Here is a 27976-nt window from a genome sequence, read left to right on the forward strand (position 1 = left end):
GGAGTTGCTCTGTAGTTTTTTATGTAACTCATAAGAGGAACTAATTGACAAAGTAATAAAAGTATTCAATCCAATACAGAGCCTTGAGGAACTCCACTGTATACCACAGCCCAAGATGAAACATAATCTCTCATGATAACTCTCTGTCTATATAAGATAAGAAAGCTTGAAATCATTAAATTGCTATGCCACGTTTTGACCTGTTTTTAACAAACTCATGCTGTTGATTAGCTTTGATATTATCTTTATAAAGATAATATTAAATGTTGATATTTTTCTTATTTGCTTTTGAAGTATTTTAAAAGTAATACAAGGAAGTGATATAGGTCTATAATTTACAGAATCAGTCTTGTCACCTTTTTTATATAGTGTAGTTATATTTGCTGAATTAAATTGATTTGGTAGATAACTCTTTTCAATTGACTTCATAAAAATTAGTGTGAGATTAAGAGTAAAAGAAATAACACAGTTTTACAAGATAGATGGATGTAACATGTCAACTTTGATCAAAATTATTCAACTTTTCAAGAACATCATCATAGTAAATAACTGTTGGAGTTGAATTAAAGATGCAATCATTGGTTCTTGTTTTGAAAAATGGAGTACACTTTATTTTCTTTGATAAAAATATTTTGAAAATTTGTATTCAGTATGTCAGCAATTTCTTCTGGATCTTGAGTTATTTCTCCACATTGTATTTGCAGAGTTTTAATAGAGTCTTTTACAAATTGTTGTAAATTTATTTATCTCTGTAAAAATTTTTTTTTTTTTTTTAACTTAATTCACAATCATTAATTTATACTTTTGTCATGCTATGGAATGAAACTCTTTTTAATCGTTATTTATATTGGCTACAAAGATTTGAACTTTTCCATTTACTTAAACAATTTCTGTACCTTAAATTCTGTTTTTCTCTAATGAGTGAGATAAGGTCTTTTTTTAGTAATATTTTCTTTGATGATGAATTTATGTATGATGTATTTATTGGTACATGTAAGTTACATGCTTCTTTAGTATAATGAATTATCTTGTCATACATTTCTTGAACATTTCTGGTATGAAAATACTGAAGCCAGTCATCACTTGTAAGAAAACCTTGAATTTTATTATATTCAGCTTTTCTATATAAAATTTTTTCTTCTTCTGTATTTACATTCATCGTTTAATTTTCAACAATAAAATCAAAACACAATATTAAATGACCTTTGGATATGTTCCCTAAAACAAATTTACTAGCAATGGCACATATATTTGGTGACTGAGTTATGAGTAATAAATCTAAAATATTTACAGCAAATTTGTGGTTTGAAATTTCAGTAGGTTTACATGCTGATATAGGTAATAGTCAGTTATTATTTGAAAGAAAACATGCTAAATGTCTTATGATCCTTTAATTTATTGTTACAAGTTTATTTAATTTATTGTTACAAGTTTATTGAACCATTAAACCAACCTATCCCAGGAAAATAAAAATCACCAACTATGATTAGATGATTTAAACTTTTTTGGTCAATGTGTTCTTTTTTTTTTTAAACATCTTCGCTTCCAACAAGGCTGCAAGCAACCACTAATTAAAGTTGGAAGTTACTAAAAGAGAAAAGATAAAGATTGTAGAGCAAAATAACGATTGACAGACGACTTAAAGGGTTGCAAATTATATAAATCAGGAAAGCAAGATAAAAGAAGCAATTATAAATAACTAATGTTTGAGGAAAAAAACTAGACAAATAAGAGTTTTTGAAGCACTTGGGAACAGTCACAGAAAAAGGATGACACTTAATTGAATGACGAGTAACACCAGAATGAATTTTATTAGATGGCACAAGAGACGCTAGCTCTTTAGAGCAGAGCCCATTATAGTATTTGTAGAAAAGAGAAAGAAAAGCAACATTACAATAATGTCATAATGGTTGGAGGTTGGCTGCAAGAGCAGGTCCAACTATGTTTACAATGCGTTTTTGCACCTTGTCTAAAAGAGAAAGGGCATCATTAGAAGATCCGCCCCAGATATGGCAACAGTATTCCATACAAGGCTGGATTCGAGATGTATAGAGATAAAAAATAGAATCCGAAGTAAGAAAGTGTTGAGCTCAATAAAGAGATGCAACCTTAGCAGAAGCTAGTTTTGCAACTGATTTGATATATGGTTTCCAAGAAAGATTGGAAGTAAGAGTTAATCCTAGAAGATGAAGAGTAGCTGACTCATCGAGTACATCACCGTTTATAAATATAGGAAGATCTAAATTATTGCAATAACAATTGGCTGAAAAAATAGGGGGATTTAGGTGATGAAGAAGAATGAGATATTAGTTTTCAAGAGATTAAACTGTGATCAGAAGCACCTATGGGTGAATGGGAAGAAACTGAGCACCGACTAGGATCATAAACAAGACATAAGTCGAGTAGAGAAGGTAAATGATTCAGGTTGTCAAGAAAGCGAGTTGGAAAGTTGACTGTTTGAGTTAAGGATTGAGAAAGGCAAAAGTTGTGGGCTTTAATGCCTGCAGAGTCACTGACACTAGAACTAAGTCATTCAGAGTGGTGAGCATTAAACTCACCGACAACAACTATATTAGCTGATGAATAAAGAGAGAGGGCTTGGTCAATATGATCAGAAATAACATCAAAAAGAGTGCAATCTTGAGATGAAGGAGAGCAATATAGAACTAGGAGAAAGGTGATAGAGTGAAGTGGTGCTAAATGAAAGCACATAAAAGAATGGTCTTTCGATTCGAACCTAGTTTCATGACAAATAGGTGAATTCTTACGAATGTAAATGCCCAGGCCAAGCATGTGACTATTGGAGTCTTTATGAATTTAAGGAAGATAACCATCAACACTAAGATTGCAAGATGAGACAGTCAAACTCAAATTAGTCTCACAACGAGCAATTGGGTCAGGTGAACTTTGCAAGAAATAAGACTCAGAAAATTATTTCGAAGAATAATTATTATAAGACCATGAATATTAGTGAATGATAGGTTTAGAGAACTTGGTGATGATGATGGTTTTTTGTGTTTTATAGTTTTTGGTACTTTATTCATTTTAAAATTTATTGAAGAGCTTGATGCAAAGCATAGATAGTACACTGTTTAATAGCCCATTTCTATTAATAAACCCTAAGTCGTAACAAAGGGCTCCAAATGTGGCCTCTCCAATGCACACCAAAAGTACAATCAGGGACACCATCCATGCTCAACATGGCTCTGTTAATACTTTGATATTTATCAGCTGTTGATGGAATCAGCCTCTCTGAGAGCTACCACAGAGTTTGGGAAACCTGATTACCAGCCAGCCCCAGAACTATAAAACTGAGTTTTAGAGCTGTACCTTCATTAGGAGATAATAGAATGAGTTGCCTAGTCATAAAAACAGTTTTAAGTTGGAGTTGGCATCTACTAGCCTTTGCCTAAAAAAGGGTATCCTACAAGGCAGCAGGACATGAAGCAGATTGCACTGGGTTACATGTTACCAGTAGCAAGATAACCTGACCTGACAGTAGTTCTCTTGCAATTTTAAAAACATTTTCAATATCTGTCATATTCATAAAATCATAATGTCTGTAAATGCATCAAACAACCCAGAAATGCTCTATTTGACTCATTGTAAATGCATTATCGTTAAGTTCATGTGAAATAATTTTGTTGTCAATATAAATCCATACACTTCCTCCTCAAGAGCCATTAAATTCATTTTTTTTTTAAATAAAGAACCAACTTAATTGCAGAGAGAAGTAGGTTGAAACCATGTTTCAGTGATGCTAATTAAATTAGGATTAAAAGTTTTAACTTGCTAGTTTAAATTCATCAAATTTGTTGTCAGGAGATGTGGCATTAAGAGACATACAACTTATTTTTTCAATATTACTCATTGATAACACATGGTTAGCCTTACTGCCAAACTTTGATTGGTTTCTTTTTAAATTTTTGTATTTGATTTCCACAGATACCATTTGTTCAATTTATTTATAGTAGACATTGCTATTATAAGTTAATCATTTGACTTCTTAGTTTTATTTCCTGATTTTTGAACTTGAATTAAATTACTTGTGTTTGATTGCTTGACTATAGAGCTATTCTGTGCTATGTTGATTATTAACTGATTTAATAATTCTATATTAACTACTTTTTCTGACTTTAACAGTTGCAAACGTTCATACTTTTGTTTCTTATTCTGCTTTTTATTATTTACTCAATCAGAAAGTTATTCAGAGAAAATCAGAGAAACCATGAAACTTTTGCCACTCCAATCATGCATTATTTTTAAAGTTGCTGAATGGTTTCCTTGTCCAAAAGTTTGTCAGTTTTCTGCCAAAAACCTACTATTCATATTTTGATGTAGGAGGGGTACCACTCTTTACAGTGGATTACCTCCTGGTTGAGGAGGTAATCCATGTCTTAGTGTTATTAAGTGGTCAGAGTTAAAATTTGGTGTTATTTTATCATATACAACACATTAAGGTGCATATATTTATTTGAATGTATATATATATATATATATATATATATATATATATATATATATATATATATATATATATATATATATATATATATATATATATATATATACATATATATATATATATATCATTCTGAAGTATAGAGCTGCCAGGGTCATTCATTAACTGAATAGAGAGAACATGCAAGGGAATTACTACTACATTGACTGAGGTTTTGGTTTTGGACAGTAATAAGTTTTATTCATTATTAATTATTTTTTATTTGCAAAAAAAATTGTATGGATTTGGTTGGGCAAAAAAATAGACAAAAGCACATCTATATACGCTATAATATAAATATATATAAAAACACACATTCTTGATTGCACAGCAATTGATTTGAAGACATTTGAATTATTAGAATTATTAGAAGAAAAAACCACGAATAATAAAAATATTTATTGCTGCCCCAACCCTAAGTTGATGTAGCAGCACTCCCGTTGATGTTCTACTTAGATAGTCAGTCAACGCATGTTTTAAAGTCCCCACAGCTACCTATTTTAGTATGATGTCATTAGTTTGTATCTTATGCTGTATTTATATATACAGACAATATTGTATATAGATATATATAGAATTGAATTTTTTTTTTTTTTTTTTCTGTGCTAAATTTTATTGATATAGAAATTTTATAAAAAAATTTATGATGTTTTTATTCAATCAGATTTGATTAGCAAACTTTTATTTAACAGTAGGTTTTGAGAGTGGCTTAACATACTTGAATAATTCGTTCTTTCTTTATCCTGCAATCTATGTTAGAGGATCTTCTGAACTGTTTGCAAGTTTCCCTAATTCTAAAGTCACATCAGATTATAATAGCATCTTTTTGCAAACTATATATGGATACATTGAAAAAGTTTCAAAGAAAAAACTTAATTTTTTAGAAGTAAATTTAAACAAGGACTTTACATTTACGTTTTGGTACCAAGTTAAAAATTCACCAAACCAAGTTATTAGTTTCAAATATGGTATAGAAATAAAGATTTATCAGCAAGCCTCTTTCATTAGGTGAATAAACTAAAATGCTGTTTTGGTTCGATTTTTTTTTTCTTTTTTTAAAACATAAGCAAAATTAGTTTTCCAGTTATTGTTGAGTTTATTTAAAAAATTCTAAACTGCTTTTAGTATATTTGTTGATAATCAACCCAAAGATGTTGTCATTAACCAAATGTTACAATGGCATTACATGGTTGTTCAGTATGAGCAAAAGTTTTTAAAGCTTTCATTTGAAGTGGATTTTAGTAAAGTAAATATTTATTTTTATTTAATTTAAAAAGTATTTGGGTTTAAAATAAGCATTATATAAAAAAATCTTTTTAAAAATATTTGAAAAATATTTTTTTAAATATTTTTAATTCACTTTTAAATTTAAATTTGATAAAATAAAGTTAAATAATGTAATGTTTTTGTTAACTAGAGTATTGTTTATGATGGAATTCAATTTCCACAAAATTCAAGCCTGACAATTGTTTTGGAAAATAGCATATTCTGTTTTCAAATGTTCAAAGAAATATTGTTTCCTTCTGCATTGAAAGCAACAATGTTATGTATGAATAAGACAGGTAATTTATACTAAATTTTGTATTACTTTTCTAACAGTATTATGTGTGAATATGAAATTTATTAAAACATAAGTTTTTAAAGTTTTTTTTAAACTCAGTGAAACTTGTATCAATTTATTCTTATCTTTTTCTTTAGTAAAATGAGATTTTTTTTTCTCTGAAATATTATTGGTGTCTAGTATTTATTTTTTCATTTTTTATTACTTTTAATTCATTTTTTGCAATGACATTTCATATGACAGAGGTGGTTTTTAACGGTGAAAAAGAAAAAACAAGAAAAAAAGAGAAAAATAAAGAAAAAGAAAATTGTAAAATTTATTTTTTAAATAGAAGAATAAAAAACGACAACAAACAAAACAAAAATAAGATCAATCAATTTAAATAAAATGATTAAAGACAAAAATGCAAAGTTTAATGTTAAAAAAAACATTTTTTATATATGTATATTTTGTACATATGTATATTTTTGTATATTTTGAGTTAACTTGTAAAGATAAATTTTTAAAACTATATATCTACATGAGTATGTATACATTTTATGTATCTATATTTGTATTACACATTTGTATGTAAGCAAATGTGTATGCATGTATGCATGTGTGTATGTATATGTTTGTATCTGTATATGTCACATACACAGATATATACATACATACACACATATACATGTATATGTAAACATACATCTTATGTTTATATGTCTGTTTGCGTAACAATTTTAAATTTTCTACTTTTTTTAAAAAAGCTTAAATGTTTTTCTTTAATTTATTTTTATTTTTATTTATGATATGTTTTTTGTTAGTTTGATTTGCTTGATGGTATTACTTCTTACATTGTTAAATATATTTTTTCTTTTTTTTTATCTTCTTTTTTTTTATTTCTATTATAATTATTGTTATCATTAGTATTAATATCTTTAATTTTAATTATTGTTATTCTGATTTTTTATTCTTATTTTCTTGTTTTCAATTTAAATAGTTGTTTTGTGTCATTGCAAGTTGGTATATTTATCTGTTTTTATTTGTTTGTAACTGTTTACCTTTGTATATAAAGCTATTGTGTTAATAAAAACAAGAGCCTTGTTATTATTATTTTCATTATTGTTCTTATGATTGTTACCATTATTATTATTGGTAATTTTTTTTATTAATATTATTATTACTGGCTATCAAGACTAGTATGATGCCGGTCATGGTAAGTCTGTACCACACCTGACTATTTCTAAATTTGTTCTTAATTTGGTCTCTACACTTCAATAAATTTTAGTAAATGGCAAAAAGTTTATTGATGCAAAAATCTTGGCTTTTGGTTAACAAATAATTTACTTTACGTTAAAACTATACTTATTTACTTAAATATTTTTATATAACAAAAGTATTTATATAACATAGAAGTAATGTAAAATGTTACACCGTTGTGTAACATTTCTTTAAGTGCTTTGGAAACTTAGACTATAATAAAATTTTAACCCTCTTATTAACATTTATTTAAAAAATTTATTTAAATGGACACAAGCCAAAGAGACATAGTTATTTCAAATAAGTTAGCTCTATCTGTTTGACATTTTTTATAAAAGCCACTCTGTAAAATAAGCATTTAACAAATTCATTAGGTTAAGCTTTTTTAATGCTAAGTTTGGCTCTTAAATTATCATTATTATAGGTGTTTTTTTGTGCCAAAAACTGATTCTTAATGTAAATGGAAGCTGTCTAGATCATAATCACCAAAGGTGATAAAAGATTTCTATTTACATATAAAATTATAATAGAAATATAAAAAAAACAAAAAAGGCCAAAGTATCCATACAAATAATAATTCTAAAGATAAAAAATATAAAAATTTACTTGAAAAACAAAAAAAATATATATTTCTTGAGATAAAATAAGCAAATAAACTTAAAAAAAAAATTATAATAAAATATTATATTCATCATAAAAAAATATCAAAAATACTTATAAAAGCAATTTGAATTGAAAAATTGTTTCATTATTATATAGCTTTTAATAAATGGTATGAAGATTATCAAAACTTCATTTTGGCTTTTAGAAAACAATCAACATTCGAAACATTTTTTAAATTCTGCTATTGAGGAACTTTCAAAAATCAGTTGTAAGAGAAGGAATTCGACCTAAAAATGAAATAAAATTATTATAGAAAGCACATATTACACATTAATGTTTTATATACTCTATTTATTTATTTGAAAACTTAAAAATGTGACTAAGCAGGTAACAAATAAGAAACATACTCTGTGAGGTTGTTTTTCTTTTGCAAAAATTTCAAGATATGTTGCAGGTTTAGATTAACAACTTTTTTTTAAAAAAGCAAGGCTAAAAATAAATATTCACAGTCGGATAAACCTTTATGATTTTATTTGAAAACTGAATCCTTGACTTTTAGTGAACGATTGTATGCAATTTCAATAATGAAACTACCCAATAATCATTTTCAACTTTAGACACTGTCATTTTTCAATACAAAACAACACAACAATAGCATCACAAAATTAACAAATAGCATAAAATTTTACAGTAAACTCTTAATGACTCAAACCTCCGAGGGACCAAAAACTTAGCTTGTTAGAAAATGTTAAAGTTATTGGGAGTATAATCCAACTGGTTTAATTATAACTGGTATTTAAAAGTTAGTTTAAGTTATTAAAGGTTATTGAGTTATTGAGAATTTATAGTATATATTTTAACTACTAACATATAGAAACATTGTAAATAATTGATATTATCGTTAAGTGTCTCATTTAAATGATTTAAATAAGAGACTTTTATCAACGATAATCAATGGCAATATATAAAAGTATAAAGATAAAGTATAATATGATAAAGCTGGCATTTATCTCAAAAAGCTTTGGTTTTCACACAACCAATTTTATTCAATTCTATGTAGCATATTCCAGAACTAAGTCATTTGATAGTTTATTTTTTAAATTTGATGCATTAAAATTAAAAGGAAAAATTGAATTTTTCTTATTAACTTTGTTTAACATTTATTACATGACATACCTTGTAATGAATGTTCATCAATTTAAAAAAAGCTAATAAACAATTTTATTCTTGAACATTTATCATAGAGTTGATGGTGTTTGCAAGGGTTTTTAAGATAAATACAAACTTTATCTAAAGTTTCACCTTTGAAAAGGTCTTCCAGTTCTTGTAAATTAAAAAATTCAGAATAATATACTATAATACAATTGATAAAGGACTTGAATTGTGTTATTATTAAAATGCATGAATTAGATAAATTACCAGACTTAAAAGTTACTTTGCAAATTTAAAAATAACATAAGGTTTATCTATTATTACAGAATTTTAATTCAAATAATTATCTAATATAAAGGTTTTAGATCTTACAACTGATTAAGCAGATATTACCAAATTATAATAAAGGTTTAAGCAAACGTTATTGTGTGGTCAAAAAAATATAGGGAAACATTTAAAAAACTCCATGTCAAACATGCACAAATAAGTAATGGCAGCGTTAAATTGATCAATGTTATAAACAATATTTTTATTATTATAATCAATATAATTTTAATCATTGGGTGTTTACTTAATGTTAGTAACTTTGCTATTTATAAACAACATTAAAATAAAACCACCAACCATTTCAGAAATGTATTGCTTTATTGGATTGATTGACTAATTAATTCTTGTCAACAAAATATTTTATGGTTTTATTTTCAATCAATACAAAATACATGTTTAATAAGTTACAATATCGATTAGGGAAAATATCGAAATGACACTTACTCTGCATTTCCTGGACTTTTGTTATTTTTTGAAAGCTCATAATATTTTGCAGGTTTTTTTTGATTTAAAAATTATATATAATTGTTTATATAAAATAATGTGTATTATATAAAGATATAATAATTATATAAAGAATATAAATAATCTTAGATAACACAATGGGTTTTAACATTATGCATGTCAATAACTTTTGATAACTTTGTATCACGAGGGTTTTTTTTTTAATTTTTTCAATTTTAGTATTAACTTTGTTTTTAATGAAACACACTTTTAAATTTTATATAAAGCAAAATGTTTCAAGCTAGATTTGGTCATTAATATGAATCAAAATGTTTGAACTTTTTTTTTAGTGGAAAATGCATGCACACAACAAACAAGTAGTTGTGAATGGTGTAATCCATTATATGGTGAATGGGAATTATATCCATGGGAATACATTTTTGAAAAAAATGGTGATTGTCTTAAAGGTATAAATAAAAATATTCACTAGTGTCACTAAATATTTACAAGTGTTTCTTAAGAAAACCTTGTAACTGTTCTGAAGTTAACCTGTTGTAACTCTAAGTGTTCTTAAGATATTCATAAAATAAAAAATAAATAAAGAGTAATATTGTTTTCTATTTCTTCAGATAGCATACTGTAACTACTATTTTATTCTTTATTTATTCTTGATAAGAGTTTGTTTTATATTTTTATCACAAAAAATTTGAATTTTTCTTATTCAAAGTAGAAACCTAATTAAATAAACAAAATACTAAACATGATTCAAAGAAGTCTTTGTTTTTTTTTTAATGTACAAACTCATGCCCTAATATTTTATATTTTGCAGTTTAATCCGCCATATGTACTGATTTTGTGTATTCATTCCTAACTTGTTTTTTAAATTGCAAAACTTTATTATTTTAATTGAATTTATTTGATTTTCTTGATGAAAAACATTTATTTTTGGGGAAACAGATTCTATTTGTTGACCAGCCTCACACCCCTTCCTCATTTATTAGGCTGGCGCAAATATATTTATAATACATTGTTACCAGTTTAGGATGTTGAATGCTGGATCTTCTTGACTCAATGCATGGGTTTTGCTTGTGTCTCTGTTTTTATGACTAGGCAACTCCTTCTAATATTTCCTAATAGAGGTGCTGCTCAGTTTTTTGGTTCTGAGGCAGGCTGGTAGCCAGGTCTCCCAAACTCTGTGGTAGCTCTCAGAGAAACAGATTCCTTCAACAGCTGTAAAATATCAGAGTACTAAAAGTGCCAGTTGGTGTTCTTGTTTGTATTTTTGGTGTGCATTTTTAAGGCTGCATTTGGAACCTTTTGTTACAGCTTATGGTTTATTATTAGTAATGAGGCAATTGCTTGGTCTATTAGATATTGCACTGAGTACTAATTATGTTTTGAGTCAATTTCTTTAACAATTTTAAAAAGGAATAAAGTACCAAAAATTATAAAACACAAAAAACCATTGTCATATTCGTGGTCTTTAAAGTAACTTTTCTTCTGTTGATTCTTATCTCTTGCAAAGTTCAACAGACCTATTTGCTCTTTGTGAGACTAATTTGAGTTCAGCTGTCTCCTCTTATGATCTTAGTGTTGATGGTTATCTTCCTTTAATTCGTAAAGACTCCAATAGTCACATTCTTAGCCATTTACATTTGTAAGAATTCACCCATTTGTTGGGAAACAAGGTTTGAATCTACAAACTAATCTTTTATGAGTTTTTATTTAGCACCACTTTATCACCTTCCTCTTTGTTTTATATCACTCTTCTTCATCTTAAGACTGCACTTTTTTCGATGTTATTTCTGATCAAATTGGCCAAGCCCTTTCTCTTTATACCTCAGTAAATATCCATGTTTTTGGTGACTTTAATGCTCATCACACTGAAGAGCTTGGCTCTAGTTTCAGTGACTCTGCAGGCGATAAGGCCAACAAATTTTACCTTTCTTAATCCCTATGTCAAGCTATCAACTTTCCAACTCGCTTTCCTGACAACCCAAATCATTTACCTTCTCTACTCGACTAATGTCTTGTTTATGATCCTAGTCAGTGCTCAGTTTCTCCAAAGTTACCCTTAGGTACTTCTGATCACGCTTTGATCTCTTTAAAACATCATTTGAATCCCCTATCATTGTAACTCTTACAACTACTTTAGAGTTGACTGGGATTCTTTCCATGATTTTCTTTGTGATGACCCTTGGGCAGAAATCTTTCGTCTTCCTGTCGACAAATGTGCTTCCTACACAACTTTGTGGATTCAGGCTGGCATGGAATCTTTTGTTTCCTCTTGACCATTCCAGGTCAAGCCTCACTCTTCTCCATGGTTTTCCTCATACTGTGCTACTGCAATTTCCAATTGAAACCATTACTTCCATATCTATCAGCAAAACAGTTCTCCAGAAAACAGACAGGAACCATTGTAAAAAGATTTTGTCTAACGCCAAAGCTCGCTATTCTCACTTCATGAAATCTTGTATTTCATCACAAAAATTAGGTTCTCATGACTTCTGGAGAATCTTTAATAGTATTAATAATAAGGGCAAATCTTTAATTCTGCCTCTCTTGTATGGTTCAGACTTTGTCATCTCACCTAAAGACAAAGCTGAATTGTTTGCTAAAAACTTTTCATCAATATCATCTATTGATTCCACTAGTTGCGTTCTACCTGATATTGCCAACAAACAGGTTGATCCATTGCCTAATATTCGTATTACTCCAGCTTCTGTATCCAAAGTGATTTCCTGTTAGACTCTTTTACAGCCTGTGGTCCAGACAACATACCTGTTATGGCCTTGCAGAAGTGTTCTCCGGAGCTGTTGTCTATACTTTCAAAACTATTTGCAAGTGCTTATCAGAGTCTTGTTTCTGCTGGAAAACAAGACTCTGATGCGGCATCTGTTATTCTTATTTTCAGAAATTATGACAAGCAATCTGATTTGTGTAACTACCTTCCCATTAGTCTTCTTCCTATCATAAGCAAGGTTTTCGAATCTTTTATTAACAAACACTTAATCTCTCATCTTGAATCAAATACCTAACTTTCTGCTCATTAATATGGATTTCGATCTTCTCATTCTACAGCTGATTTGCAAACAGTAATAACCAATAGGTTATATTGTGCACTAGATAAAGGTGATGAGGTTAAGGCCATCAATCTTGACATTTCAAAAGCTTTTGATAAAGTTTGGTATGCTGGTCTTCTCCATAAGCTTTCTTCTTACAGTGTATCTGGAAGCATCTTTAAGATTATTGAATCCTTCCTTTCCAATCTTAGTATAAAAGTTGTCCTCAATGGACAGCACTCTTCTTCATATTCTGTAACTTCAGGTTCAATCCTTGGCCCTATACTCTTTTTAATTTACAGTAATGATCTTCCAGATATTCTCACATCTAAGGTGGCATTGTTTGCTGATGATACTACCATTTATTTTTGACATAATAAGAAGCCAACACTCTCTGATTGCTCAGAGGGGACATTTGAGTTTGAAAAGGATTTCGATTCTGCTACAGCATAGGGCTCGCATGGCTGGTGAACTTTAACTTAGATAAAACTCAATTTTTTAAGCTAATCTTTATGAAAACAATCTAGATCTTCCTATATTTATGAACGGTAACGTACTCGATGAGTCATCTACGCTTCATCTGTTAGGATTAACTCTCAATTCTAATCTTTCTTGGAAACCATATATCAAATCCGTTGCAAAATTAGCATCCACTAAGGTTGCATCTCTTTATCAAGTTTGACACTTTCTTACTTTAGATTCTATTCTCTATCTTTATAAATCTCAAATCCGGCCTTGTATGGAATACTGTTGCCATATCTGGGGTGGATCTTCTAATGATGCCTTTCTCTTTTTGACATGGTGCAAAAACACATTGCAAACATAGTTGGACCTGCTCTTGCAGCCAACCTCCAACCATTATGACATTGTTGTAATGTTGCTTTTCTTTCTCTTTTCTACAAATACTATAATGGGCACTGCCCTAAAGAACTAGCATCTTTTGTGTCATCTACTAAAATTCATTCTCATGTTACTCGATCAAGTCTCATCATTTTTTTGTGACTGTTCCCAAATACTCAAAAAACTATTGTCTAGTTTTTTTCCTCAAACATTAGTTCTTTGGAATTTGTTTTCTTCATCTTGCTTTCTTAATTCATATAATTTGCAATTTTTCAAGTCGTTTGTCAATCGTTATCTTGCTTCACAATCTTCATCTTTTCCCTTCCACTAACTTCCATCTCTAATAGTGGTTGCGTGCAGCCTTGTTGGAAGCGAAGATGTTAAAAATATATATATATATATTTTTGAGTATTTTGAAATATTATTGTTTATATAAATAAAATCAGCTTTTTTTTCCAGATGCTTATTGATAAAAAACCAACTAAGTTTGTTTGTTCTAATTTAATTGCTCACTTAACATAATGAAAGAAATGCTTTGCCCTTTTGAATTAAGATTATCTGCTGTGTTAATAATTGAAACTATTTGCAAACGTTTGGCTCCGCCTTATTACAAAAATCAGGATTTAAATTCTCCTGTATAGTTTTTAATAATAAAAATCAAATTAAACATTGCAAACATATGATTTTATGGTAGAACACCTTATTCAGCAAAAATGCTGAAAGAAAAATTAAAAGTCTTTTAATTAACTTTAGTTGACCTCTTACCTGACTTTTGTAGACAACAATCTACGTAATTTTTTTAATTTGATATTGTTTTAATTTTGGGTATAGTTAAATAGTAAATGTGAAGTCTATCACAAATCCAGATAACCACAAGAAATAATGCAATTTTAAAATAATACAATAACAAAACAAAATGAAATTTCCATTTAAATAAAAAAATCTAAAATCTTTAATGCATGACCATGTAGCAATGACTGTTTAAAGAAATATAGAAGTTTAAAACCAAAAGCATGAAGACTTTCAATTAATAGAAAATGATAAAGCAATTTGAATCAAAATAGTTTACTAAATTATTATAATTTATAATAGCAAATCTAGATTTATATACAATAAACTTAACTATACTGTCCAGATCCAAAATTTTCTAAAAAGCTATCCATATTAATCCTGCCATATTATCTGATAGAGATCTACTAAAATAAAGTTAGATAATATAAAATGATTTGATTAACTTGTTTTTTTAAACGTTTGTAGTCAACGTTGGTAACAATAGAACAGTTGAACTAGTTGTCATGTAACTTTTTTAAACAATCCTTTGTAGCAAATTTTTCTTGAAGTTGAAATTTTTCTTTCACAGTCAAGAATTTTGTGTTTTATTTATAGTTGTTTATAATTTTTATTTAATGATTATCTTATATAGAGATTGTTTAGATTTGCTGATAGTAATAAATTTAGTTAAATCCAGTTTATAAATTTTTTTCCTAAATCAATGTAAAATAGATGTAATAAGAGTTGGTTTTATGATTCTTTATCTTTATATTTTATTAGCTTTTAAAATGTTACATGTTGATTTAATGAATCTAAATTATTATATTTTATTTTTTGTTTCCAGATTTAGATGATTTCAACAAAACTTTCTATCAATCTTTTAATAAAGTTATTAATGGAAGTTTTGTGGCTGACAACTCTGATGGTTATAAAGTTAAGTTATCACCAGAAGTTAAACCTGTCTTGGGTTTAATTAATAATGGATTGTCAACTGAGTCTAACTATGTTGATGTTGCTAATCAAGATATTTCTAAATATTTAAGTAAAAGTTCCTATATGTTTTCAGCTTGGGTTAAACATACTTGTGAAATTAAAAATCAATATCAGCCAATAATAAGTACTTCTCTTGTTGTGTTGCTTTGTGGTGTTATAGACACAAATATTCTTTCTGTTAAACCAACTTTAGTTTTTCATGATAGTTGTTTGTATTCATTACCTGGAAAGTCTGGTTTGTGGTACAACTTTGCATTTGTTTATAATGAAACTATATCAGTTTACATTGATGGGAAACTAGTTTCAAAAACAGAATGCTTAGACACAGCTTTACATTTTGAAGATAGTGTACAAAACAATAATATACGTGTGTGGAGTGTTGGTTTTAATGCTACTTTGTTAGATGAAGTATTTATTGGAGATGTTGCTCCTGAAACTTTATTCTGGAGGCAGTTAACAGGTTTGTTTTTAACAGAATTGTTTCAAGGACAAGTAACTGTTACTTGTCATTGAAACAAGTTTATTAAAAGCATTTATATTATATTATAAACTGTTACTATCTTTATATTAATACTATATTATAAATGTTAGTAACTTAGTAACAGTTTATAACTAGTTCTAAAGATATTTAGCAGATTTTAAGTTTTTTTTTAATTTGATATTTTAAAAAAAATGTTATAAAAACGTTAAAATAATTAATAATTTATGCAATTTAATTTTTTGCATATATATATATATATATATATATATATATATATATATATATATATGTATGTATGTATGTCTGTATGTATGTCTGTATGTATGTATGTATGTATGTATGTATGTATGTATGTATGTATGTATGTATGTATGTATGTATGTATGTATGTATGTATGTATGTATGTATGTATGTATGTATGTATGTATGTATGTATGTATGTATGTATGTATGTATGAAAGTATGTTTATATATTTTTCATTGATATTTAAGGTAATTTGAATTTTAAAAGAACTAAGCAAATGACAAATCCTTCTCGATTTCACTTAACCTCGCAAGAAACTTGGGTTTATGAGACAAGTTTCCATGGTAGCTATCTGTATGAAAGAGTTGTTGCAATTTTAGAGCCTCAGGTTTTTTTTACTTTTTTTAGTTTTATTTTTAATAAAATTTACTAATTACTCTTAAAAAAACATAAGAATAATGTCATAAAAAACGTCTCATAATAAAATAAGGTTAAAGTTTTAACTTTATATTTTCTAATAAAAATAGAAATGTGTAAAGTACAAAAATTCAATTTTAAAACAGATTTTTATAATACTGAAGACACAATTACTGTTATAAAAGTTAGTAAAAGTAAAACTTATTTTAGGTATCTAAATAAATATTTATGTGGTTATACTATTGTCTAAAAACTGCCTATAATTGCATAAAAATTGATAAGTTATTTTGCTGTATCAATAAAAAAATAGCAGCAATATATGATAAGGTTTTTACCCAATTATTAAGTAAAGAACAGTTGCATTTATGAAATTACTCAATTAATTTTCATTTGTTATAATAGTTTTGAACAGTTATTATAACAGCTTCAAAACCTGTGTTTCTTGCTACAATTATTTTGATAAGTAGACATTTTTTGCATAGTTTCAAAATTATATATAAATAGATATTAAGGATTTGTGTGCAAACATTTAAATAAAGGATTTTATTTTTTGATTGACAACTTTGCTAGATAAACTTTAATATAATAATTAAAAGTGTAATTGCTTGTTAATTTAATGCAAAAGTTAAAAAAAAGTTTAATCCTTTTTTGAAACTAATAAAAAAATTTAGGAATAATTTAAATAATGTATTTAGTAATTCAGGTTTTAAAGCTTTTTAATTTTTTGGTTGAAGTTTTACTAGATGTAATGTTTTTAAGTTTTCTAGATGCAATGTTTATAAACAAGTTTATAAATGATACTGTATAATATTCCTAAGGTATCATTAAATAAGTATTTAAAATAGTTACCTTAAGTTAATAGTTTTGTAAACAAACACAAGGAGTTAATGAAAGAAATATAAAAAAAGGTAAGAAAGCTAAACTTTTAAAATTATTCTTGGTACAAAAATGTGTATGATGGAAAAAAAAAAGACGTCTAAGATAAACAAATAAATGTTTACAATGAAAAAAAAAAAGAATACTATGGAAAAAAAATTATATTATAAATATTAATTATAAATATTGCAAAATAAAAATTTTTCGAAAATGTTACAAAAAAAAAAATTTTGAAGAGTTTTTCTCTTCAAAAGAAAGCAACAATATTGATCTCAATAAATTGTTAGTTAATAATTTCAATATCCTATAACTAGGCACTCTTCTCTTAAATCCTAATTTTTAGTAAGTTGAGATTAGTTTTTATTCAAAGTGTTGCAAAGTTTGTAACACCTTCGTATGGTTTTTTATCCTACACAGTATCAACAAACTTATATCAGATGCATATTATAATTTGAAAAAATGTTGTAGAAAAAAACGTTTTTTTATAGTCATTTATGAATCCATTTTTATAAACATTATATAATTCTTTATATCATTAGATGCTTAATGAAAATTTAAAGAAAAAAATAAAAGACTGCATCATCCAATAACAATATGACTTACAACCAAAAAGAGAAGGACTTAGTTCTGCAAACTTAAGAAAACAAAAAAAAGTTTAAGAAACAAAATTTAGCAAAATAATTTTTTTTAAACAATAAAATTACAGTTTAAAGTGCACTGCAAATAGCAAACATAATGATAAAGTAATTGTCATTTGAATGTTATGCTTTTTAACAAAGTAATATCTATTGAACAACATAGTTATAACTCAATAACCTATTTTTATTTTTATACAATTTATAACTGAATATACTATTTTCAACTGAAAATTACGCATTTGATCTGTTTAAAAAAGTATAATGTTAAAATATACTAGGATTTATAATATCTAAAGTAATAGAAAAGTCAAAATTACAAAAAAAAATTTGTTGACCTTAAATTTGTTTTTGTTGTTTGAATTGGTAGAAAAAATATTGAAATAAGTAAAACTAAATGCAGTATCAAAGTCCTTAATATTTTCACGATATTTGTGTTTACACGTTACTTGTTAGCTTGTAAAAACAAGAAATCCTTGAACAATTTAGTTAAGTATGATGAACTGCTGGTTTTGCTGTTCTTTTAGAAAAAAAAAACAGGTTTTTGGTTTCGAAAAAACCTTATGAAAAAAATTTATGTATAGTTGTATAATATATGTTTTGCTAATGTTATTCCCCTCCCAAAGGCTGAAAGAACCGCTCAACATATATATTCAACATATATATGTGTATATATATATATATATATATATATATATATATATATATATATATATATATATATATATATATATATAAATTTATAAAGATAGAAAAACCAACTTTTTAGGCAATCATCAGACATGTAATACAAACAAAAAACCCTTTAAAAGTATAAAGTTACAGTGGAGTGTTTATGTTTAGACTTAGGATGCCAACTTATTCCTCTTATTTAATAAGTTTAATTGTTGGGTTTATTCCTTTTTCTTTTAATCTCTCTACTTCCTTAGACAAGTCAGTAATATTTATATATATATATATATATATATATATATATATATATATATATATATATATATATATATATATATATATATATATATATACACACACACACATGTGTATATATACATACTTTTTATATATGAAAAATGTTTTAGGAGTGCTTTCATTTTTTAGTTATAACTTTATGCACCCTATTAGATTTTTTTCTTCAATATTTTTCAAAGATCATTGCTTTTTTTCTTATTTTAGAGTTTTTCTCTGTATTCATCAAAGGCATATTTTCTGCACTCAAAAAGAACAATATCAGGAGCACTAAGTAACTGGAGTAGTGGACATATAATCACTTAATTAAAAACAGTTCAAACATTAGATTATGCTCATTCTTCTTTTTTACATATAAATCCTATCATTTCTTACTTTCTCATTGTTGACTTCACTTGTGTTTATTTTTAGGGTCTGATATTCTTCTTTTAAAAGCTTTTTAAAGATCCACAAATGATCTGCAGATTTTTTTGCTAAAAATCTTTTTTAAACTTGCTTCTCAGTAAATGCCATTATTTATTGAAAAGCAAGTCAAATCGTCAATTTTTGTATTACCTGGTTAAATCATTTTTATTCCTTGGTTTTAACCACACTCTAGTGCGCCCCTTCCTCCTTCATAAATATCTGCTATTCAACCTTTATACCAATTATTAAGGATTCTACTTTTATGTATAATTGTATTACCATGATTTTTTGTGTCTCTTGAAACACTTTGTTTTTCTGGCTTGAAATAAAGTAAATGGTTATGTGCTTTATCATCTGAAAGTTTAACAACTTTTTTTTTAATAACTCTTAGCCAAACACTTTTTCATTCTGTACTCTCTCAACATCAACTTCCCCATTCATTTTTTCACTTAGTTTAATCAGTCTTAATTTCAATAAAGAGTAAATTCAATAATGGCTAAATCGATTGTTTGATATAAAAACAAAATTATTAAAACTAGAGTTGTTGATAAAAATTAAGAAATGTAAAAAAATATTTTCTATACAATATATTTTACTAAAAAACTTTTTATTATCTAAAAGGCGTTTATAAACAGGTTTTGTTTAAAATTTTTGTAATTACAAGTTATGATAAAAATGCTGTAATGTTATACATTTTTTTTTTAATTTAAAGATAACAGAACTGCTTCGCTTATCAATCAGAGAGTTTTTATTAGGTGAAGTTACATCAATGCAACTGATTCAAAAGTATTTTTTTTTTTTTTTTTTAAAAATTTTTGATGACATTGCCTGCAACTATTTATATTTACATTTTGTTTGTTTTTATTTCTAAGCCAAAAAGTTATTTGTGATTTGGATATTTATCTGGCTGTTCAAAGTAAAGAGGTTTTTCAAAAGATTGCGGAAACTTTAAATAAATTCATTACAATTTTCTTAGGTATTTTGTTTACCTAAAAAAAAGAATTTTTAAATTCTAATTAATTTGTTAATTTATTTTTTTATTTGATAAAATGCTAAATATATACTGACAAGCTAATATTATTTAAACAAAATAATTTTATTTAACTTTTTTCTTAGCTTTACAAACAATAAAATTTCCTCAAAATTTACTTATTGCTCCAACTTATCCTGATGATTTGCTTGCTCATCCAACAAATTCTGACAAATTACTTGGTAAGAATTTGTAAAGTTAAGTAATTTTGTCAAGGAATTTTCACAACAAGTTAGAGTTCTAATTTGAATTTATTTTTTTAAGTAAATTATTTTTTTAAGTGAATCTAATTTTAAAAAACAAAACAGTGTTTTTGTTATTGGACAGTTCTAAATATATTAAAATAAACAAATAAAATATAATTAATATTATTAATAAATAATATCCATTGTGCTCACTGGACTCATCATTCAGCAAAATCGCATTCTTTTACCGTATCTGTCCCTTTATGCTTTAAAAACTTATTCACCAAGTTTTTTTCCTCGAATATGCAAAGGAGTGTTGCTATATCAACTAAGGGTTTTGGTTAGGACAGCAATCTTTTTTAATTATTCTTCATTTTCTTCTTTTCGTAAAAAAACACATAAGTTTAAGACATCATTTTTTGCTCACAAAATGCTGCCTAAATCTCCAAGAGTAAGTGGATGTGTATATATATATATATATATATATATATATATATATATATATATATATATATATATATATATATATATATATATATATATATATATATATATATGTATATATATATATATATATATATATATATATATATATATATATATATATATATATATATATATATATATATATATGTATATATATAATGCTACCAAAGAAATTTTGTGAACATATAACTTAAATATAATTTTTTTTTTCTAAAAATTCAAAAATGAAGGAGTAACAAAGCTACAAATGTTAATTTTTAAAATTTATTTAATATTTATTAATCTGCGCTTTATTCTTTCGTACTGTTTCAGTCGTACTTTCAGAAGGTTTTTTAAAGTATTGCTCAGACATGTCCTAAAATTTAAACTTTATTTATTTCCATCATCAGTTCTGGAATCAAGTAAAGAACACTCAAAGAGTCTTTGATTTCATTTCCTTCTGCTCTCCATAAGATTAAGATCTGGGTTGTTGCTGGAACACTTCAACACATTAATTCCTTTGCTCAATGGACCAGTTAGGTCTTGTTTTTAAAATCTTTACCACATAGTGTGTTGCTCAATAAATGAAGCAAGTAATAATCAGTTGAATACTGATTCAGGTGAATACAGTGGGTCAGGTAATATCTCATTGTTAAATTTCAATAATTTTTGCTTAGTAGATTTTGTTGAAAGTTTTTCTTTGTTAGTACAATAGACCTCTGCAGTGACAGTTGTATTGATTGGAAGCAACTCTTAATATCTAACACCATGTATATGTATGGTTTTGGATTCACTTGTAGTTATTTTCATCAAAAAGAACCAATTTGGTACTGTAGCATGTGACACAGAGGTCTAAGGTATTGTGCAACTAATATTTTGAGTGGCTTCTCTAGCAAAATGCCCAATTTAAAATTCATATAGCTGACTGCATGATAATTAATATGGATTTTTGCATATATATATATATATATATATATATATATATATATATACATACATATATATAAAGATATATATATATATGTATATATATATGTATATATATATGTATATATACTACCCTCGGATTTGGAAAAATGATTGCTGACCTGCAAAAAATTGATAAAAGTGTGAATGTTAAGCATAAAGTTGATAGAAAAACAAACACAGATATCACCTAAAAATATAAAAAATAAACAAAAGTTTATAAATAGCAAAATAAATAATTATATACAAAAACTTATCAGAATATAACGTGCTCATTCATTTTGTAAAAGTATTATACCCTAGTATACACACATTTTCTAGCAACAAGCTTAACAGCCATCTCAAGTTATTGTATATCTAAAGGTGTTAGTATGTAAGCAAGTAATAAATAAATTGCCTGGGAGTTCTATTTATCTTGGCTAATATTTGGTAAACTTTTAAAATTAACCTTTGCAAATTTCTTTTTGATTCAAAGTATTTCACTACATTAATGAGATGCATCAAAAATTGCATGTCATCTCTCCATCTCAGTTCATTCTTTATTAACTGTATACCACTATGGTCAAAGTTCGATGTTAAACATTCATATTTACTACATACTACTTCAAAATCAGGTGAATTGGTGTTAACTCCAAAAAGTTATCATGGCACAACTTTACAATTCGATCTAATATATGGTGCTGACACCAACATAGGTTTCTCAAAGCCAATGTTTTTAAAATATGTCATTATTCTCTTTATCACGTCACTTGTTTTCCCAGTGTTAAAACTTGTAGTGTCTGTCACAATCATCTTTATAGATCTTCATAAATCATATTCATTCAAAAGTTTTTTAAGTCCTTTAAAAATTGTCTCTGACTTTTCCTTTTTCAATTCCATTAGTCTAAACTCTCTTTTATTGTTCTTTATCTTAACTACTTCGTATTCCTCTCTGTATTTATTCAGAGTTAAAGTTGATGGCATTGATGGAGTATTTCAAATTTTTATTTTCTGTAAAAAGTGTAATTTTTTTGGATCATCAGGCTTCATTGTAGTTGAACTCTACCAGATGTCTCTAATTGCTTTAAATAAAGATTTTTTATTTTCAGTATGTAACCAAAGTCCATCCTCTTTCTTTATATCTAATGAACCATCGAAACTATAAGTACCTGGTATTTTGATTTCTATTTGTCTCTTTTTAATCAATTTTTCTATTAACCTTTGCACTTATCTTTTGTCTATTGTTGGAAACTTCAAAAGAGCCCATAGTTTTAAACATTCATCTGAGATTTTCTTTATTCGTCCTTTCACTTTGTTAAAGTCCAATGCCAAGCTGGTGTATTGGTGTATTATTTACCAATTTGTTAGCATTTTACATGTTGTTCTTTATGATTCTTGAGATTCATTTTAAAGTAATCTTTTACATTTCTCAAAGTGAATCACATTTTTTTTCCATGCATCTCCTTTTTTTTTTTTTTTTGGTTGCAGTGAAACTGTTTGATATTTTGAATACTGTGTACTAATTGGACTAGTTATGATTTATACAAGTTAATATTTAAAAATGTATTAAATTAACATTTAAAATAAAAATGTACTAAAAATGTATTTAAAATATACAGCGTTTTTTGAAAACATAGTCATTATACAATCAATCAATTTATTTCTATAAAAGATTGTACAATCAAGGTGATTTCCAAATAGTTAAAAACTAATCTTAAGTAAATACCATGAAATAATAATAATAATAATGATGATAAATTAAGAATTATAAGAATAGTAAGAAAATACTAATAAACCAACATCAATTTTTAAACAACAGTTGAATATTATGCACAAGCAGGAAAGTTACAAACGGTTATATACAGACAAAATGTAACAACCTACCTATTTAACTAAAACAACTACTTCAAAAAAAGTAAAAATGATTAAATAAATATAATAATCTTAATATCAATAATCATAATAAAAACAATAAAAGTACTATAAATGTTTCTTTAAAATATAATAATAAATAAACAAAATTTTTTTTCCAATTTTACTCATAAATAAAAACGTGTCACATACACACACACACACATCACACACACATATCATACATACAAATTATACATACGCATGCGCACAAACACACACACATTTAGTCACGAAAATATATATATATATATATATATATATATATATATATGTATATATATATATATATATATATATATATATATATATATATATATATATATATATATATATATATATATATATATATATACACACACACAGATATATTAGGTAATACACACACACATATATATTAGGGTAATAACAAAATAAAATTTTATGAAACCGCTTGCAATTAAGAAAACTTTACATGTTATTTAAGAACTTAAATATTATTTTTTTTTTTTTTTAAAAGGTTCTCCCTCCTTTTTTTTTGAAAAAAAAACAATAAAAAAATATCTTCTTTCAAAAAAAGACAAATTTTTTTTCATTATTTAAAAGAGTAATGGTAATAACTAAGCGACTTTTATTAACAAGTAAGAAACAGAACAGTTAGTAATCTGTACAAAATATACAAGAAATACTTAAAAAATATTTTTTTCAATGAACATTAGATTTAAAAACTCAATATTTTTGATTTCACATGAAGTTCCTCCATTACTTTTATATATATATATATATATATATATGTATATATATATATATATATATATATATATATATATATATATATATATATATATATATATGTGTGTGTGTGTGTGTGTGTATATATATATATATGTATATATATATATATATATATATATATATATATATATATATATATATATATATATATATATATATATATACATATATAAATTAGGGGTATAAAAGAAAATAAACTTCAAGATTTTTAAATGAGCATGTCATTTAATGATGAGCTTTTATATTTCAAAAAAACCGACAATAATATTGGCTATAGCATAAATTGTTGTTCTATTGGTTTTAGGGGATTATAAGGGTTTTTTAATTAGAGGAATATAAGGGTTTTTTAATTTTGAGCTCAGTAAGTATTTGCAACTTTAGTTAAAAATGATGAAATAATGTGAAAATTTATTTCAATTTTATAAAGGCATATTCTTTTAAGTGTTCATTAAGTTTAATTAATATTACATCTAATGGTACATGAAATAATATTAGATAATTCTAAGTAACTATAAATAATAAGACCTAATCTTACCTCAACACAAAGTAATCCTAACATATTGTAAATTTGCCCCCAACAAACCTGAAGTAAGGCTAATAATATATTACAAGAATATATGTGTTTAACATGTTCTTTTATATTGTAGATTGTTGATAAAAAGTGCAAATTAATTCTTTCTACAAAGGGGTTTATTTCAATCAGTTGTTTATTATCAATCTTTTTTACTTGTCATCTACTATCGATATTGATTGATTTTATTGTATTGAGTATTAAGAAATGGCATCTGTTGGCACAAGAGTTGCAACTAAACACTTGTTCTAGGCCAACCTGCAGTTATGAAAAAAGAATCAACTTCCTACTTCTAGTGAAGTTTACAGACTGTACAACTACTTCTTAACCCTTTTAGGCCCAAGGTATGACAATACCTACATTTTAAAAATCTTCTTAAGATTTTATATACTATAGACACTGTTAGCATAAAATCATAAATTTTTCTTTGGCCCTCATTTTCATTGCCATGGAAACTATAACGGGACAGATATGTTCCAACAAGCAAAATAGAAGTAAAATTTATTTATATATATATATATATATATATATATATATATATATGTATTACATTTAAACATAAGCTGCATTTAGGTAGACTGTCTAGGTAGGTGGAGAGTAGAACTTGGTGGCTAAGTAAGATTAGGTGAGTGGTGGTGTTGGGTGTAAGGGTGATATTAAATGGGTGTTTTTTAGGTAAAAACCATTTTAGGAGCATGTAGAATTCCTTAGCCCGGTAAAATAATTATAAAAGAAAAATTTCTATATAAAATAAATAACTTTGTATACTACATATGATACTCTCTAAAACAATTTCTTTTAACATTTATGCATATATAAATTTTGCATGTGCTGCACTTGATGAAAGGCTGTGCTTCAATTTTATCTTTGGGCATACTTCGCACCTTCCTCGACTTCAACTATGCTCTGGCCAATGGATGCCTAGATTTTCCTTATGAATAGATACTGGAATAGAGAAATTTGATTTTCTTCTTTTGTTAGTAGACAACTCGCATGATCAACTTGATGAAATTGGTTACCTAATTTTTGGTGGTTGACCTATTGTTATTAATGATTGTGCCACTAATCTTCGAAAATTGAGAAAACTGATATTGTTATCTTTCAATTTCTTGTAAACAACATAAGCGCTGCAAACAGTCCTATCAATTAAACCAAAAAGAATGCGGTGCCACTACTTTAGAGATTTCCTGGATGTGCCATAAAGAGAACAAAGCATATCAGCTTTGTTGACACCCCTCATATAAGTGTTATAATCTTTTACTGCCTGATTACATGAGATCATCACAATACTGCCATCTCTATTTTTTCATTTGATCTCTGTTTTTTCAGTGCCATGAAAGTTAGATATGACATGCACTGGTTTATTATCAATCCATTTATAAACTCCAATGTTATTTTTAGAAACTCAAAGCTTGTAATCAAAGCTTCTCCTCTTTAAATCTTTATCTTTATATAAATTTTTAGGAAAATACTTTCTATCAATCACAAAGTTCCACAACACATAACATAATATGAGAATAAATACTCCATGAGAGGAACAGACATGAAGTAGTTGTCAATGTAAACTTTGTGATATTTTCTATGTAAAGATTTTGTCATTTGATAAACAACATTATCACCTAATCCAAAATACTTTGGAATTGTATTATCAGTAAATTTATTGTTTTTTTCCTTTATATATTTCAAATTTAAAAAGGTATCCATTAGTATCAGTCATCGAGCAAAGCTTGTATCCTCTTTTAATTGGTTTCTTAGGGTTATATTGTTTTAAAAAGCTATGACCCTTAAAAAGTATCATGCTCTCATCAATACTAAGATAACGCGATACATTGAATAGTTTGGTAAAGTTGTTATTAAAACTGTCTATCAATGGATGTAACTTATAAAATTTATCTGTATTATCAGCTGGTATTGTAATGTTGTTGTTTAAATGCATATTTGAAAGTATTTGAATAAATCTATTTTGTGGAATGATATCTGAAACAAATGGCACTGTCAAATTGGTTTCATTACTCCAGTAGTTTCTCCAGGAAGGAAGCTTATGATACCCCATTACCATATTGATTCCAATGAAAGCATTCAAATCGTTTTTTGTTAGCACTGGAACTTTTTTCTGTAACTGATGTATATACAAATTACTTGATAAGTAATAGATTCCATAGTTTCATTTTCAAAGTATTTTAAAAAATAATCTACTGGGTTTTCGCATTCATCAAAATAAATATATACAGGACCTTTACATGAACAAATGATTATTCATTATTTTTTTTTCTTATTATTACTAATCATTAATTTATACAATGCTTAATCATTAATTTATTTAAAATATAGAATATAATCAACAAGTTCTAACTATTTATTTTTTATGCCAAACAGGAATCTATCAAGTATCTACCTTGTGGATATAATTCGCAAATTCAGCAGCAGAGGAATATCTTTTTTGACTCATTTTTTACTTTTTTTTACCAAAAGATTGCAACAAATAAGCATTTCATATAAAAAGACTTCAAAAAGCATGATGGAACATATTTGTCCCATAACTAAATACCAAAAAAAAAATAATACAATAATGATAAT

General features: G+C 26.4%; 1 protein-coding gene across 3 annotated transcripts in view; it reads left to right on the top strand.

The window, feature by feature from the left end:
* The window catches only part of LOC105850908 (uncharacterized), a 268050-nt gene that overhangs the window by 194300 nt on the left and 45774 nt on the right, over nt 1-27976 (top strand). For 2 of the 3 annotated variants that reach the window (XM_065813636.1, XM_065813638.1), the window contains 9 exons: nt 5194-5509; nt 5627-5747; nt 5919-6063; nt 10178-10294; nt 15345-15953; nt 16468-16607; nt 20231-20304; nt 20391-20494; nt 20635-20730. In XM_065813636.1, the coding sequence (XP_065669708.1) occupies nt 5194-5509; nt 5627-5747; nt 5919-6063; nt 10178-10294; nt 15345-15953; nt 16468-16607; nt 20231-20304; nt 20391-20494; nt 20635-20730 (1722 nt within the window). The remainder of the gene's footprint in view (nt 1-5193; nt 5510-5626; nt 5748-5918; nt 6064-10177; nt 10295-15344; nt 15954-16467; nt 16608-20230; nt 20305-20390; nt 20495-20634; nt 20731-27976) is intronic. The other variant, XM_065813637.1, reaches the window with a different exon arrangement.

Source organism: Hydra vulgaris, chromosome 12 (assembly GCF_038396675.1).
Source record: "Hydra vulgaris chromosome 12, alternate assembly HydraT2T_AEP".
Lineage (NCBI taxonomy): Eukaryota > Metazoa > Cnidaria > Hydrozoa > Anthoathecata > Hydridae > Hydra > Hydra vulgaris.